Source organism: Apteryx mantelli, chromosome 3 (assembly GCF_036417845.1).
Source record: "Apteryx mantelli isolate bAptMan1 chromosome 3, bAptMan1.hap1, whole genome shotgun sequence".
Classification (NCBI taxonomy): Eukaryota; Metazoa; Chordata; class Aves; order Apterygiformes; family Apterygidae; genus Apteryx; species Apteryx mantelli.
Genome location: NC_089980.1, coordinates 122,302,228 through 122,319,431, shown reverse-complemented (window position 1 = coordinate 122,319,431; position 17,204 = coordinate 122,302,228). Strand labels below are relative to the sequence as shown.

Here is a 17,204-nt window from a genome sequence, read left to right as displayed (position 1 = left end):
CGGTATCTCATCCAACAGTGACTGCAAAATAAGACTGTTAATTTTTACATTGTCTGATTTCACTCTGTTTATGAAAGCAATGATACAGTTTGTCTGCATTTATGTATTTTAAGTTCATTAGCATAGTTTAAATTAATCTTGTTTATTTTCCAGTCTCTTCAGACCTATTCGATAAAACCTATCTGTTGTTCTCATACTACATAGCATCTTACTCTGAAAGAAGTTCTATTAACAATCATTAGGAATACTAATTGAATAAATTACAATCCATTATAAAGAGGAAGATCTCTGGCTTGTAAAAAGCTAGATAGTGGCCAGATTGTTTAGATATTCTGCATGTATTAGAAAGAAATATATCTGTCTTAATTTATCTTTCCGTACAAACTTTGAAATAAGTGTTTTATGACACCTTGGAATTTAAGAGGTAGCAAGTCAAGAAGAAAAAGGCTTCATTCAAAAGAAGGCAACAGTAAAATAATCATAGTTCTAGATAGAGTATCTGTACCATAATATTTTGATAGGAAGGTGACTGAAGAAAGACAGTAGGAATAAGACATTAAGCAGTATATACCAGCAAATGAAAGGCTTCATTTCCATTCTTTATGATTCAGGCCATGATGTCTAGGCACAGAGTTTAAACTACAACAATCCAAATAGATTGCACTGGAGAGTAATAAACAAAGTATTATAGAACCACTCTATGGAAGAAAATCAGAATAACTTTTGTAGTAGTATGGTGAAGGTTGCTTTTGAGTGGGTTTCTTTTTTATTATTATTGTTAGATGTTTTATTAAAATGTGATTTTTTTCAAGAAGCCAGGCACTGCACAGAAATACTTATTTTGAAGATGGACTTTCAGAATTGTGCAAAGTACAAAAAGAACTTTGCATCATGTAACAAATTGCTTCGGTTTCTTAAGGAACAATTTCGAGAATGTCCAAGTCCTTTTCAGCATAAGCTAGCCAGAAAAGGAATGATGCTCACAGGAACTTCAAGAAAAACATATTTCCCAATTGTAATGCTTCAATTTCTCCAGATTGGAGAAATACAAATCACAGTTACCACCCTATAGTTACTGAGTGGCCTCACTAGAACAAGCTCAGGGGTTCTATCCTCAGTGGTCTTCACACTCAGCAGCGCTCCACATTTAAAAAAAATAAAATAAATTCTTCCTCTTCCCAAGTACTAACTTACTACAATTTCTTGAAATTTCAGCATGGAGACCAAAGAGCAAGTGAACCTATGCAAATTTTAAAGCTTAGATTGCCTCTGTATGGGAAGGTGTACAAAATACAGAAGATCTGTTCTATTAAACCATTACCACAAATCACATTTCCTCTCCTACCCTCCTCCGCTCTACTTTGCCTCCTCCCAAAAAAGCTGCAGGACTCAATCAAGGTCCTTTAGAATCAAGAAGTTAAGTTAAACTGTCTGTGTTTGTTTTTAAAATAATCCTCATAAAAATTGAATGAGCAACATTAGACATGGTTAGTCAGCAGTGCTGGAAACCATCTACCTAGTAAATTCTCAGCAGTACTGCAGTATCTGCATACCAGCATAACCATGTTTAAAGTTAATAGAATTCTATCTTGTAGATATAGGAGGTAAGTGCAAAGGCCTAAATCACACAAAACTTAGGTAAAAAATAACAATTTCAGAAAAAGACAGATGAAAGCATAGTATCCTCCCACACTATGGACATGCTCATCTAGAGAGGCTAACCAAGAGGAAAAGGAGAAGCAGGAAAGATCTCATTTAAGATCTCATCCTATGCAAGATTTTCCTTCTATTTTATTATTATTATTAAAAGGTCTAACCTAAAGATCAATGCTTTCATAGCCTCTGTTTAATTATTCTTCAAATTTAGATGATTTGGCACAAACTGAGAGTAAGGCATTTCTCAACAGCAGGCTGAAGAGAACTGTTTTTTCCATTAGGTCAGAAAAGAAAAAATGCAGCACCCTCAACTATTAACACAGACATATTTATATAGACATCAACCAGCCTTCAAAACAGCTCTGGATATTTCCTATAATTTCAAGTCATTGTAGCTAAACACATGCCCCTAGGTACAATTAGTTAATCCTGAAGAGACTTTGAAAAAAGATTAGGACAAAAAAGTAGGTTCTTTTAAAAAGCATGGAGAATGTTTGGAGAATAATTCAAATTAATTCCTTCTGTGTGCTGCTACCTGTATATCATTTTCAGTCTACTGCATTCTCTATGCTCCTACTTTACTTGCAACAAATGCAAACATATATAATGCATGAACTTGTCATTATTAACCTAGTTAGACAAAGCATACTTGCTCGTATTTATAAATCAGCAAGTAGGATACAGAAGATCGATCTTACATTTTTCTTCCTCTTTTTTGAGAGGCTTAAGCTAAACTATCTAAAAATATAAACTCATTTTTGGCACACAAAGCAGCATTAATATGCTGCTGCTCCAACTGCATGTGCACACAGGGAGCTAAAATGTATATGACTGAATCAAAGATGCCTCTACATTTTGACTATTTGATTTTTAAAAACATATTAAAAAAAGAGACATGCACAAACATGCAGGAATGCTTCTGAGGAATTAAAGGCATCCTATGGCAGAGGAACACTAGCAACTTCCACATGTTTAGGAAGAAAAAAATAATTTGACCTGGATTCCACTTCCAACACTGCTGCTTTGACAAACTCACAGGCTTCCTCTGACAGCTTCCAACAAGGTAAGATGACAGAGACAGGATAATAAATTAAAACTTCGTAAGTTGGAGAAGACTCAGAGGTGGAGAAAAAGAAATGTCAGGAGGGAGAATGTAAAAATAAACAAACACACAGTTGCCAGAAGCGATGGTAGAGGCTACAGGCAAGGCAACATTTGCAAAGGGGAAAGAAGATTTCAAACAGTTTAAGAGCATATGGCCAAATGTTGACGTTCTTAGTTTGCTAAACTTCCTATTTATTTTAATGAGTCTTTTTCAGAACAGTTTGGAATACTGATGCTTGCAGTACTTCAATAGGTGGTTTGCTAAATCCAAAATGAAAAAAAAAAAAAACACAAAAAAACCCCACACTTTTTCACTCCTTCAGAAGTTAAATACTTTTTAAACAGAGATAAACAGAGTGGACCTTAAAACCTTTTTATATTAAACAAAAAGTAAGATGTTTTGTATTTGCATTCAAACACTCTAACAGTGTTTAATATCTATGTTCATATCTAACAGATATGACTCCTATAGCTATTACTAAATTCTAGATGTATGTCATGTATTCAGCTATGGGCTTTTCAACCACTAATGAACTTGGCTGTTTATGAGTGCCGCTAGTCTGGCCTGCTGGTAAGTAATTTCCTTTTTTTTTTTTTTTATTGCAGGTACTATTGGATCGAATATTTTCCAGTAGTTTTCCCACTGATGCAAGCTTTAGCACAATGTGGCCAATTAACATCAGCAGGGAGTGAGTGAAAATCAGAACATACACTGCAATTCGCCTGAACTTTAACTTTTTAAGCATCTAACCACAAGATTATTAAGAAAATCATACAAGATAAAGGTTTGTAACTTAAACTTCCAGCTGTGCAGCATGCCTCATTCCTGCACCCTAGCCCCCTCCTCCCCCCCAAAAAAGGGTCACAGCACTACCTCTCTCCATCCTTCCCCCTGCCCAGCCTGCTGCTGTGTTGTGTCCTGTCACACAAACAGTGACAGATGTGCATAGACATGCCCGCGGGACGCAGTGCAGGACATTCGGTACGGTCACCAGCGACCAGGCACTGCCTGCACCATGTGGGTGCCTGTATGCAGAATCACAGAAAGGTCGAGGCTGGGAGGGACGTGCAGAGATCATCTAGTCTGACCCCTATACGCCATAGGGTAACTGACTCCAGTGGAGGAGGAACTGAATAGCACTAACTGCCCGCATGGAGCTGCTCACTCAGCTGCCCAAGAAAATGCCTTCACCCAAGATATTGAGAGCCTCTGCCATGCGCTGCTTGGAAGCGGTCCACGTACCACCACCAATACATAGACTACAGGCTGAGAACTTCTCTATTAGAAAATGCACAGAGACACACCACTTACTAAACAAGCATAAAATGGCAGAAGATGTATTTTTTAATGTATTCTTAAAAGCATGAAGTGTAGAATTGTAAAAGCAAAGGAGGTTATCCAAGCCCATCCTCCTTGCAAATGGAGGAGAATTCCCAATTGCATGTTTTCTAATGTAGGTTAAAACATCTAAGTGATAGGTTTTCATTGCCTTCTCCGGGACTCTTCATCTAAAACTTTTCACAGTTAGATCCCATTTATATGCAATTTATTATTTTCCTCTTCCACAATCATGTAGTTATCTTTGAGCCAAACCATACACTTCCATTTCTTTTAAACTTTCTTCATAAATCAACCTATTCAAACCCTGATCATCTTAGTTGCTGTCCTCTGAATTTCTTCCAGTTGGATCAATATCTTTTTGGCAAAGAAATAAACATAACATTCCAGATGGAGCTGAACTTATGCCATCTAAAGAGGAATTATTACGTCTTGCTTTTCCAAGCACCTAGGAAAAGGCCCTTAAATTTCCTTAAATTGTCCTTAAATTTCTCCTGGCTAAAAATCCAAGGATTATTAACAGAATAATTTCTCACATGGAATCTCTTCCTCCCAGCTCCTAGATTCCACTCCTCTTAATCCAGCATTTTTTATTAGCATTGACTTTAAATAAATGAAGGACAAGAATATGTAGAAGAATGACAGCTAAAGAAAATGGAATGTGTTAAATAGCTACTTCATTTTCACAAATCAAACTTCTTTTCAGGAAGTATTGACGAAGATGACAGGCAATTACAGATTTTGTTTCTTCTCTGCAGAACAGTCTAAGAACAGGATTTAAACGAAAAAATATTTGAAGTGCAAACATGTTGTGATGAACCTTTCCTTGTCCTAATATTTCTCATATAAAGACTCACACCTATTACCACTTGACACTAAATCTGTTAGAAAGACAAAGTATTTAAAATTATAAGCAAGTGCCATATAAACTACCTGAAAATTGTTGATTTATTTCTCCTCTTGAATGGTTACTTTATAAATCATTTCAAATTTGAAGAATCTGAGTTCTTCAGAAATTGTTTTTAGTTTTATGTTGCGTTAGTTATGCTATTTAGAAGTGCACGCATAAAAGAAGCGTAGCAAAGCACACATAAAAATCCAAGCAGCTCCAAGACTTGAACTTTAACTTGAAAAGTTTACAGTTGAATAACTGGATTCCAAGAAAATGAAATATTTTAAAACTCTGATGCCTTGAAAAGTCCATGAAAAGATCAAAGTCTTCAGGAAACCTTTAAAATGATAGGGGGAAAAAGAATTTAAAGCTTTGTTAAAGTAGAACAGCTCTATAATGGCTTTCCTTTACCTTACTGAAGACAAGACTAAGGAAAATCTTTTTGCAGAAACACCTTAGACCTACAGCTCTAAATGCCACCCAAGCCAAGCGCTGACAGAACATATCAGCTTCTAGAAACAAAATCAAAATATATGACAAAGCAAAACCTGACAGTAGCCCTAAAGCTTTGCCAGTGCTAATAGCTTTGGCATCTGTTCCAGCCTGAACATGTCCTCTCACCTCCTTGCACATTCCCCACTCATTTCAGCTAAAATCTTTTGTGGAAATTAAGTGCCCTATGAAACTTAAGGGATAGATCTACTTAAAAAGAACATCTTTCAGAATGGTTTTTAACAGCAGCAGGTTGTAATGTCCCTGGCTACACTTCTGATGAAACTATTTCTAACCGAAGCAGGTTGGGTGCTATAAAGAAAGATGGGAGGAGAACAATGGTTTTTTAGCACCAACATGCTTAAAGCATTCAGAGTTGCATATTTCACAACACCATAAGAATGCATGGGGCTTGCTTCATGTAAGACTATGATCATAACAAAAAGGAATCCCAAATTATTTCCAACTACTGTATAGTATTTTTTACGCTAGGCAACTCCCTTGTAATCTCTTAGAAAAATAGACTTAAATCAGTGAACTTTTGAACTGATTTTCAAAATGACCAGAGTTACAAACAATTTATTCCATTAGTATTAATTTCTAATAGGTAAAGTTAAATAAAATCATAATTTGGTTAGTAATCTTTTATAAGTTTATAAACCTTGTTTATAAATATGTTATTTTCAAGCAATAGAGAAGTTTACTCGTTCTTTTTATACATATTTCTTTTTAAACAGAACTATTTTCCTAAAAAGACACCAAATTCAGGGAGTATTAGGTTCTTCTATTTCTTCAGTTTTCCCTTGCTAGTCAGGAGAAAATAAAAATCTTCAAATCTCAACAATATGAAGCAAATTAGGAAAAAGTGGAACGTTACAGAGACCTTTCCTTCACCAGCCAGTATTACGGAGAAGAGAAAGTGCCTTTGCTATTGAAACGTACGAAAAAACATCACATTCATGACTATATGAAATTATTTTACACTTTAAAAATAGAGAAAATCAGAACCACAACCTGAGAAAAACAGGAGACAGCTACTATCTCATGACATATCCATTTCTTATATACGTAAAATGAAGCAAAAACACATTGTTGACAGTGAGAAGGCAGAACACAGCAAAAAGATTTAGAAATATTTCTTTGATAAGACACACAAAAAACTATGTCATGGATAAGACAAAAATAATAAATAGCTTTGCATAAAAAGATGCAACTGATGAAACATAATTCTCACTAGTCTAATTGGTCCAAGTACATCACACTTCCTGTGGACAAGTACTTTGTCCTTAATTTGCTTTCCAATTTGTGGAAGAAAGTTACTCTTTTCAGAAATATCTTGCAAAGATAGCAATTACTATTTTTAAGAGAACAAATAGTTTTTGGTAAAACTGTAGTTTTTTTTAGCTTTTACATATCTTCTTAAAAATACAATACATTAAAAGGGTTTTCTGGGGAGAGGGTGCAGATTTTAGCGGATTGCTTTTTAAAACTACTAGACATCGCATTTTACAGATCCACTTCTCTAATGAAGTCACCATTTGGCAATTAAATATGATAGAGAGTTGTTTTAGTCAACAGAAGGTATTAATTAGAAGACCCATTCTATTTCCCTTTCCATACGAGCAGCCTACCCCTGCAAGGTAGACTACTCAGGATAAGTGACTGACTCACACAGAGTAAGGATGCCTCTTACGATACAGAATCTCAGATACTATTTGTATATCTGCAGTTGTACGAATCAGTAAGACCAATATGAAACACATTTCACTGCTGATAAATACATTTAGGGCTAGATTCTCTCTCACCAATATCATGATTGGGAAAAAGGAGAGGACAGCATCAGGGAGTGAGTGGGACTGCCCTAAATCACATCAGCTGGAAACATTCCCCAAAGAACGGATTATGACCAGCTGGCTGCAAACTACAGACATTTGGTCTAGATTCACAAAAGCATTTAATGTGTCTACATCCCATTGACTTCAGCAGACAGAGACTTTTAAATGCTTGTAGGAATCTGGGTCATCTCCACTCCCTCACCCCTAGTTTAAAAGTTCTGTGGCTCCAAGTAAATTTGGGACTTACTCAAACATGGGAAATGTCAGGATGCAGTCAGAATCTTTTCTATTTACGCCCTCTGATTAATGTGAAATTGAGGCCAAAAATTCTCCACCCGTAATTAAAATTACTGTTCTTCCATTTGGCTCCATCCCATTTGGCTCACTGAAGAATGCTTTTAAGTCTTACTGGCTTCAGTTGCAGGATTGGTCCCTAGTGGACACTATTGTCATTATAGCATTACATTTGATTTCTTTTTCCTGACTCTCTTCCCTGAGAAGCAAGAAATTCTCTCTTCTGGGGACACTAAAATTCCTCTTGACAAATACAAGCAGCAAGTGTGAAAAGTAAAGTAAAAGAAACATGAACACAGAGTAAACCAAGCTGTGATTTTACAATTTTAAAGCAACTTTGCATGTGTGTTTTATAATATATGTTATAAATGCTTTGTTGGGGGAAGCATAAAGCTGTGGGAATTGCAAGAAGGCTTTTTTTTTTTTTTTTTGGAGTTTTGAAAGGGGAAAAGGCCAAGGCATGACACATTTCCTTAAGCCAAGATTTTCTTTTTAAAAAACAGTGGCCACCAAAACACAAATTGTCCTCAACATGAAGAGTTCCTGTAGTTCAGCAAGTTAATCAAATGTATGGGAGCAGTCTGTATGCATTATCCTTTCTAATAGCATTACAATTTTAACATTTTTTTTCTCTAGGTAATTCTTACCAAATTTTTGAAGAGTGCAGTTAATTCCTTTGTAAACACAGAAAATTTTAAAAATGCTGTTCCCAAATCTGGGTCATCCCTGCAAACACAGTTGCCTCCAAATTTCTCCAGTGCTTGCGTGTACTGTTCTTCATTTTCCACATGAGCTTCAAAAAGAGCAAAACATGAAAATATTGTCAGTAGATAAGGGATTGCAAAAGTTATGACTGAATTAAAAAAATAATTCACATAATTTCTTGCTAACAATGTTCACTTGTCAATAGAAATTATTATTTAGATTTTGACACTGTCATGCTACAAGTATGAATTATCTCACTAAGTCTGGCTGGCATATATCCACCTACATACTGCACACAGAACAATCTGTGTCATCAGAACAAGACAATCATCTGAGAAGTACCCAGTTTAGAAAGAGCCACAATATTTCAGCACCATACTGGGGACCACATAACAATTCCCAACTCCTATAATGAACTTCTAGTCTTTTATAAACTCTCAAGCTGCAAATGCTGTGTGCTGAGCAAAGAAAAAGAAGAGATCAAGTGTATTGCTGGAGTCCTGAATCTCTACAGCAGCAGGAAATACATCAAAGACAACACTCAGGTCATCCTAGGAAACAGACTACACGCAACATTACAGAAGAGGACAAAAGCTGTATTCGTGTTAGCCCTCTGATTCAGTAGTGAGGATCTGAAGCAAATCCAACCAGTCTCCGTTTACCACTGGTAAGTGGTTTTGGTTCATGAAAGCTTGATTGCTTTCTGAGACAACTAATGCAGAAGCTCTATCACTGAAGTGCTGCAGTGCTTAATGGAGACTGTAGCTTCTGAATCACTGTGTAGGCTGCACTGCCACAAGTCATCCAGCGCACACCTAACAGTTTTGCTCTTCAGAAAGCTTTGAACTACATGTGTTGTGTGGATATGCAGCTCAGGGGATGAGATGAAATGTAGGCTCCCTTTATTCAAATATAATGGAGATCTGAGGGACCTCAGCCTTATGATTCACTCCCAGTACACCGAGTTACTTGCTAGTGTAGACGGACAAAAAAAAGTCTCTATCAGTTTGATCTGGGGAAGAAAAAAAATTCTTCCTGAACCCAAGCTAGTGACTAAGTTAAGCCTGAGCACATGGGCAAGGTACACCAACCTGGCACCTGAGAAAATCAACACCAAATTATGCATTATGCTACCTAGTTCTCCTTCTAGCTGTGCCCAATTTCTAAAGCTTCAAAGGAAGTCAGAAAAAAGCACACCCTAGAAACCAAAATACGTACGCCTGAGAACGAAGAATCTTTCTTGGCCTCTGCCTGAGGCTGGTAGAAGCCCTGAAGACTATTTAGAGAGGATTAATTTGTTAGTTCAAACAAGCAACGATCCAATTTCATTTTAAGTCCATTTGTATACACCAACACATTTGATATCCAAAGGATTCATGCTGCCATGTCCTTTTTCAGTATTTCTGTGTATTTAGTTATACAACCCATTTGATAAACCTACTGAATGCCAACTTCCAAACAAGCCTGTCTGTTCACATCCCCCATCAATTTTATTTAGAAAGACATTCAGGAACTTTACTTCTCAAGTAGCTACAAATTCTCCTTAATTTGCAGCAAATGAGACTAAAATCCTGTGGAGTAGTAGTATAACATCATGTAATTAAAGATTTTTATAATGTATGTGCAGAATTGAAGTTACACAAACAGCATTCATTTTAGAGGTTTCTACCTTGGGTGCTTGCATTTGGAGCCTAAAGAAGATCGAATAACTACATGCAAACTATCTAAAAACTAAGCAGTAGCATAACTAACTGTATGTTAGCATAACTATTACTCTTCAACATCAACAGCTGAGCACTTAATGAACCTTCTACTGTTTGAGCTATAGGATGAAGTAAGGACGCACATCTAATACTATTGTGTGACATACATAAAACTGAACAAGCTTTGAATGAACTGGCACAGACAGCACAGAACAGGCTTTGGCAGGACACAACTCCACTCCAGCTACTCATTAAGGTAAATTATTTCCATACTGCTTTCTGCATCCAGCTGAGCTTATTTAATCATATGTCAGGGTGGAGGTTAGGGCATAATTCATATAAGAACAAAAGAAGGTTGCTACTGCGAGAAAAGAAGGTGAACAGGCTGCTACTGTTAATTGTAGCCAGAGGGGCAATCAGCAGTTGAACCACACTTTTTCCTCCAGGAAACAAGAGCTTTCTATTCTGCACAGTATCCCCCAAAACTGGGACTTTGCTTCTGGATCTATGTACCAGATAACAAAACAGCAGTTCAGCAGCAGCTCTGAGATATTCCCTATGCAGAACATTTATGGCAGTTATTACAGCAATATTATTAATTGAACTGGTGCTCCAGAAGTCCTTCTGAAGGAGAGAAAATAGTGTTTTTTCATACTTTCTAACAAACCTGAATGGACCCCCCCCCCTCCATGTTCTTCTCACCCTTCCTGATGGATTTTGGAAGTTTTCCTACAAACAGAAGGTTTGGAATCTATCCAAATCAAATCTGAGCAAGGTTTGTTTGGGGAGGTTGAGGGGTTTTTGGGGGGGTCAATTAAGAAACTAAATTATGTACAAATTGGGGTCATTATCCAATCCTCCATAATGGTTTCTAAATTCACACACACAAAACCCCAGAACAGGTACACTTAGCACACACAGAACCCATACTAAAGAAAACAATAACTGTCTTCTTGTGAGTGCAGAGCACACAATTTTGTTTTGTGGAAATAAACCTGAAGTTCTGGGAAGTGGCTAGGTTAACGATATTTCTGCTGGTGGAAGAGATGCCTTCAAACCTTTATTGTCAAGACTGCGCATCATGAAATTTAAAAATTACACAAGGTAGTGATTTTAATGAGAAAAACGTAGTGAATTTCTACAACGTTTTAACAAGAACACTGATTAAGAGTCATAGTCAAGCACCCAAAAATTAGAAAATGCCAGAATAAAGAGTGCCAAACAAATATGTAAAAGATGGCACAGCTCCAGCTGAATCTTAAACTGGGCCCTGCACAACCCAAAGATAACAGCTTCATTAGTTTAGGCAAGCAGGAACCTCCTTTCAATAAAGCTGGTGAGAATTAGACCACAACAGGACTTCTTGTTACAATTTTTTATCTGAACACCAACATGCCCACAAGTTCTGTCAGATATTGGTGGCTTTCCAAGATTTTGTCAGCCCTATCTACTTTGCATATACTATAGGTTTTGTTAGCACTAATTGCTATGAACTACAAAGTGAGAACAAAAGCCAATGAAATGCTGTTTCTTATTGCTGCTGATCCACAAAAACAAAAGCTTCATTTATTTTGTCAAAGAACATAAACATACAAAACTCCATGAGATTGGAGCACATACAAAAATGCACACAGTAATGGTTCTTTGTATTTTTATACTCCTTGTCAGAGAAATATCTGATTTTGTGTGTCATGACAATAAAAAATTGCACCTCATCAACTTTCTCTTGTCATGAAGTTCTCAACATACATAACTGGAAGTCACCAGTAAGGCTGAGGTTTCACAAGGCAGCAGAGCCAATGTAACTTCTAATTGCTGCCAGAAAGGGTAATTTCACACCTCCCATGTCCCCAGCTCTAAATCATATGCCTTCCCATTTCAGGTGCTCACCTAACTTCATGTAAATTGACTGATGTATAGCTTTATGTGAGCTAAAAATCTCATCTAGGGATCTGTCGACCACCAGGGGTGGCAGAAGGAGCACATAGCCCAGACCTGAGCAGAACATGACTTCCCCACCTGGTAGCAGTAAGCTAGTTAGCTATGTTCAGCTGCCTCACAAAATTTCACCCTTACTGAGCTCACTGTAATGCAGCTGGTTCAAGACTGGTATTTAAAATGCAAATTTTTCTTTTCTCAGAGTTAACCATATAACCATTTCTGATTCACTAAAATGATTCACTCCAGTTTCACTGACATAGGCTACCAGGAATTATGATCTACTTACCCAGACCAGATATGTTTATAGCTTTGACAGATTTCTTCATTTTATAGAGAACAGTTCGGTCAACATCCAGAGCCTAAAACAAAAGAGAAAGATTAATGTGAAATACTGGTTCACCCTCTGGTGAGTCTGTGCTCTGGAAACTTTCTGCAATTATAACACTATAATCTTAATTAATTTTATATCTGTAATTAATAAATTACTTGCCTGTCACTCCCACTCCCATCCATATAACCTATCCCAACCACTAGACCACAAAGATACATCTTCCCTCTTTCGCTGATGATCAGCATCCCTTACACCCAGCACCATCTAGTTTTATTAATAGCTTAATATTCCAAAATGAAAGCAGTTACACAATCCTTTTCCTACGTTAAATTATTAAAGAAGCTTAAAACAGTTTCAACCCATCATATGTTTTGACATTGCTGAAGAAACAAGCAATGTCACTTCCCCAGGCAGAATATTAAAAAAGGAATTTAATTTTGGTTTTCGTGGATAATTTAATTAATTGCACTCCTAGCCATATGAATTTTCTGACTGCTGTACTGAACAAAATAGATTGCACATCTCTCAAAAATAAAACTTGGTCTTTCACATTTTATTGCTATGAAAACTTTCACCAACACAATATAAAATTCAAGTTTAAGTCCTGTCCAGAATATTCAAGCGCTTATAACCAATTCCTTTCAAACAAAAAAGTGGAAGCAAGCAACCATTACTAAATATAAGTGAAATATGAGCAGACCAAAATTCAGTAACAGAGAAGCAGACTTATGGTTATCCAAATGAAGTTTTTTTTTTTTTTTTTTAAGAAATGAAATTGCAAGAAAATTTAAATACGAGTTTCAGAGGTGGCGATGTCTTTAGACCTTACTGAAGAACAATACTGAAAACTACAGATTATATTACATCAAGAGCTGCTTAGTATGATACATGCTAAAAAATAAAACAAAAAGCACCAAATTCATTCCAGCTTTCATTCAAAAGATTTCAGTAAATTGCACCAGCAATGAATCCTACTGTTGTTTTATTGTTAATCATTTGTATCAGTGAAGCAATACATAAAAGTTAGTTCCTAGGACTCTTTCTGATTATTTTAACATACTGAACGTAAAAACAAAGAATATCAATCATATTTAAGACAGTGTTCTTAAACTGAATTCATTCAGACCACAAATAGCTGGGAAAAATCTTTGCAGCATTCCATGGAAATCAGAGTTAGATGCCACCTTAACATTAACATTACAGCCTCAAGGTACTACTACACCCAGTGCAAGTTTTACCTTCCATGTCTTAAGAGTTCACATCGGAATTATATTAGCAGAAGTGCAGAGCCCTTCTTACCTGGGGTTCTGAAGTACAGAGCAAGGGAAAAATCCCTAAGAAAGCCTATAAAAGTCACATAGAGCTTTATTCATCCAGTTCAGTAATTTGAACTGCACCCATTAAAACAAACTCATAGACAGTGCAATCTCAAAGGTTAAGAATAATGACCTATCTGAATGGAAGTACGCTAAGCAAACTACTTCACTGTGTCTAAAGGTGAGCTCTAAGAATAACGTCAGAAAAGCACTCATCTCATCAGCTGACTACAAAGGAACGATAATTTCATCAAAGCCTGCATCAGAGGGCTATTACCCTCTTGGAGACCAAGAGAAAGGAACATCTCCAATTACAAACATTACAAATAACGTTTCAAAAGAGAAGGATGATGGCCAGAGACTTAAAAGTTATAGATTCAGTTCCCAGCCACGTCTTAGATTTGTGTTGATAAATTATTTAATCTCTGCAACTCAGTTCTGGAAAAAAGACACAGTACCTCTTCAAAAAAAAGACAGTATTTCTTCCAAAAAGAAAACTGTTGGAAGGATGAATGTATGAGATGAATTAGGAACTCCTCATACTCCTGAGGGAAGGGTTCTAGCTAGATACCTTCAAAAAGTCTGCCTGTAACTGCCTCAATCAGAAAGCACAGACTGTCAAGCAAGGGAACAGCTTTTTCCTCTCCCCCAACCAAAGTCGTCATTTTGGTTTGCCAAAATCTCTCAACCATCTCCTGCTTTCACTGGGATTAGGGAGTAGAAAAGCAAAAGCATAAGCCAGGGTCCAGCAAGAACAACAGCTAGTGTCACTAACATACTGGCGACTGCAAATCCAGTCTCTAGCTATCCCAGCCAGCTGCTTCACATAGAAATAAAAAACAAGGATGACAGGAAAAAAAACCCCACAGACAGTACTGAGGACAACAGAGCAACCAAACCGTAAGGCCATAATTTGATGAATATTTTTGGGGGCAGCCAGGGTAGGCTTACTTGGGTCCTCCCTTCTTCCCCTTCCTGCCTTTGAGTTGTGCCAGTACAAGTGTTTGTGGGGCTGCGGGGTAAACCACAGCAGAGAAGCAATCTGTGTTTAAAATGATGCAAGAAAAAGTTATTTTTCAGCTGGGTCAACTTTCCAACTCTGGCTACCAGAAAGCCCCTTAATACAACACAACATGACCGAAAGGACAATGGAAAAGCAGGAATGAACAAGAGGAGCAGCGGACATGAGTGCTCCTGCTGAAGAACATTTCTGAACAAGAATCAGACAAATGGCTGCATGAGTGAAGCAACCACTTTTATTATCCTGTTAGCTCCACCAGCTTTTTTTTTTTCTTTCTTTCTTTTTTTTTTTTACTACATTAGTCTCAATTTTTTTTCACATATCCATCAGCCACAATAAAAACAGGCTTTGTAAGTTCAGTTTGTCTGGAAACTGGTACCACCTTTTTGTGGTGACAGCCGAGCACAGAGGTTGCAGAATGCTGCTGATCTGAAACATCCAGGGAGCCAACATGACTGAAACAGGCTAAGTATCACTTTGAGAAGACACTGGCTTTGTTGCTGAGGACTTGGCTCAGCTTCTGTTTAGGTATATGATCCTGCTCAAATCCATGGAAAACACAGAAAAATTCTCCCATTAGCAAACTGTCCTGCTTTTGTGTCAAGCCAACATGGATTCAACATGTTATTTCTTCCCTCTCCCACTCAAAAAAAAAAAAAAAAAAAAAAGGAGTGAGGATTTGAAGTAATTTATGACTTACAGTACTCCATGCATTTGTACTTGCTCATGAAACTTAAAAGAATATTGAAATTAACAAAATGAACAAATTGTCACAAAAATAAATTATGCTTCATTCTAGAAGAATATGGGGGATTTATTGCTATTAGTTGGTATGATTAATGATAATGGGAAGAAACAGTGAAGACTGCAAGGTCATCTGTCCAAGGACAAAATACATACATGAACTGGGAGATCAGTCAGAAAAAAATATGGAGGATAGGGATTTTGATTTACCAGATGACTACAGAATGACCACAAACAAGGTGCCAAGGTGATATAGCTAAGAAAAACAAAAATATGACCCTATAAGAGATCTCATTCACAAGGAAACAAAAAAAGTTACTGAATGTTACATACTCTTTGCAATGCTCTCACTCTATTAAAAAATAGAACAAGTGCAAAAAAAGGGGTGGGTCCAAAGCCTTGGTCTTACCAGCTTACATGGTTGTCTCTGAATCACTGGATATTTGATGCTGATAAATGCTTACAGAAAGATTACAGTCGGAAAATGGGGAGGCAATATAGGTGATGTTTTCATCTATCAATATGTGAAATAAGGAATGGAATAAAGAGTTCTTCTTGCATTGCTACAGTTTTGAAATTAGACTACTCAGAATAAGCTGTGGCAAATTTTAAATCAGCTAGAGCATCCAGAGAGCTAAAGGGAATCAGCACGTCTGTTACACAATAAGGATTATATGTAAAGAAGATTTATCTGAAATGTAGGCAGAACGAGCCACCTTCCTGAAAATAATCTCATGATCCCCAGTAACCCAAGGATGTGTGGGCCAAATCTCACCTAGGAAACTAATGATCCATAGGATAAGTCTGGACAACATGATGCTGCCTGCCCACATCCCATGCTTGCTTAGTTAAATAAACCTCTGTCCTGGCAGACAGGTTGTAGCCTGGTCTCTCCTGAACTGAAAGGGTCATACCTGAACTCCTTACTGGTGGTAACAAAGAGATACAAAGAAAAAGCTGTAAACACCAAGAAAGATTTAAGCTGAAACTAATGTTAGCATAAGAAAAGATAATTAAAAGCTGTATATGAACAAACTGTAGCTAGAAATTGGGAAAAACAAGTCTGATTCTGGAAAGCCTTCCAAATAAAGGGTAAAAAAAAAGATTTAGCCATTTTTAAGAGGAACTCAAACACATTTTTTGAAAAATAATATGATGGTGCCTATGGTGGTAAGGAATCAGATTTGCTCCCGTAGGAAGTTTCTTCTAATAATTGTGTTTCTTTGTAAAATATTTTGATAATGCTGCATGGAAGAGTGACAGATAAAATACTGAAAAAATATGCATCTCTGATGATGTATTTTAGCCTTGCTTGGAGACCAAAAATGGGGAAGGAGGCTTTGCATTGCTTGCTTTCTGCTTAAATGAAAGACATTGGACTCCATTCACAACTAGTGATTCAAAAGAGTCGTTCCAGCATAAAATTAAAAAATGCTACTCTCTGTCTTTAGTACTATTCTTAATATTTTCTTTCTTTTCTTTGTCCAATTCTTAGCACTTAGAAATCAGTTTAAATACAGCTTTATCATACTTCTGATTTTAATCTTGTATGTCAATGCCATAAATATGTACACACTACATCTATGCACAAACAGATATGCCAAAATGCTAATTCAGCCGTTCTGCGCACTCTCAGTGTAGTGTCAGAAGCAGAGAAATTTAAAATGGCTTCTGATGTTGCACATTCTAGTATTTCTTTTTACTCATCTAAAATGCCCAGTAAACCTCTGAACCAGAAGAAAAGTAATGACGTAATTCATATGGTGGGATCATTTTGTCCTCTCATTTAACGTTTCCAGTTTTGACTCAAAAAAAACCCCTCTCTATTGTG

General features: G+C 36.8%; 1 protein-coding gene across 2 annotated transcripts in view; it reads right to left on the bottom strand.

Moving 5' to 3' along the window:
* Positions 1–17,204, bottom strand: part of ASAP2 (ArfGAP with SH3 domain, ankyrin repeat and PH domain 2) — a 90,643-nt gene that overhangs the window by 53,902 nt on the left and 19,537 nt on the right. Inside the window, exons 2-3 of one of the 2 annotated variants that reach the window (XM_067294270.1) lie at positions 12,248–12,320; positions 8,260–8,405 (exon numbers count right to left, since the gene is read on the bottom strand). In XM_067294270.1, coding sequence (XP_067150371.1) covers positions 8,260–8,405; positions 12,248–12,320 — 219 coding nt within the window. Of the gene's footprint in view, positions 1–5,032; positions 5,048–8,259; positions 8,406–12,247; positions 12,321–17,204 lie in introns of those variants that run through there. The other variant, XM_067294271.1, reaches the window with a different exon arrangement.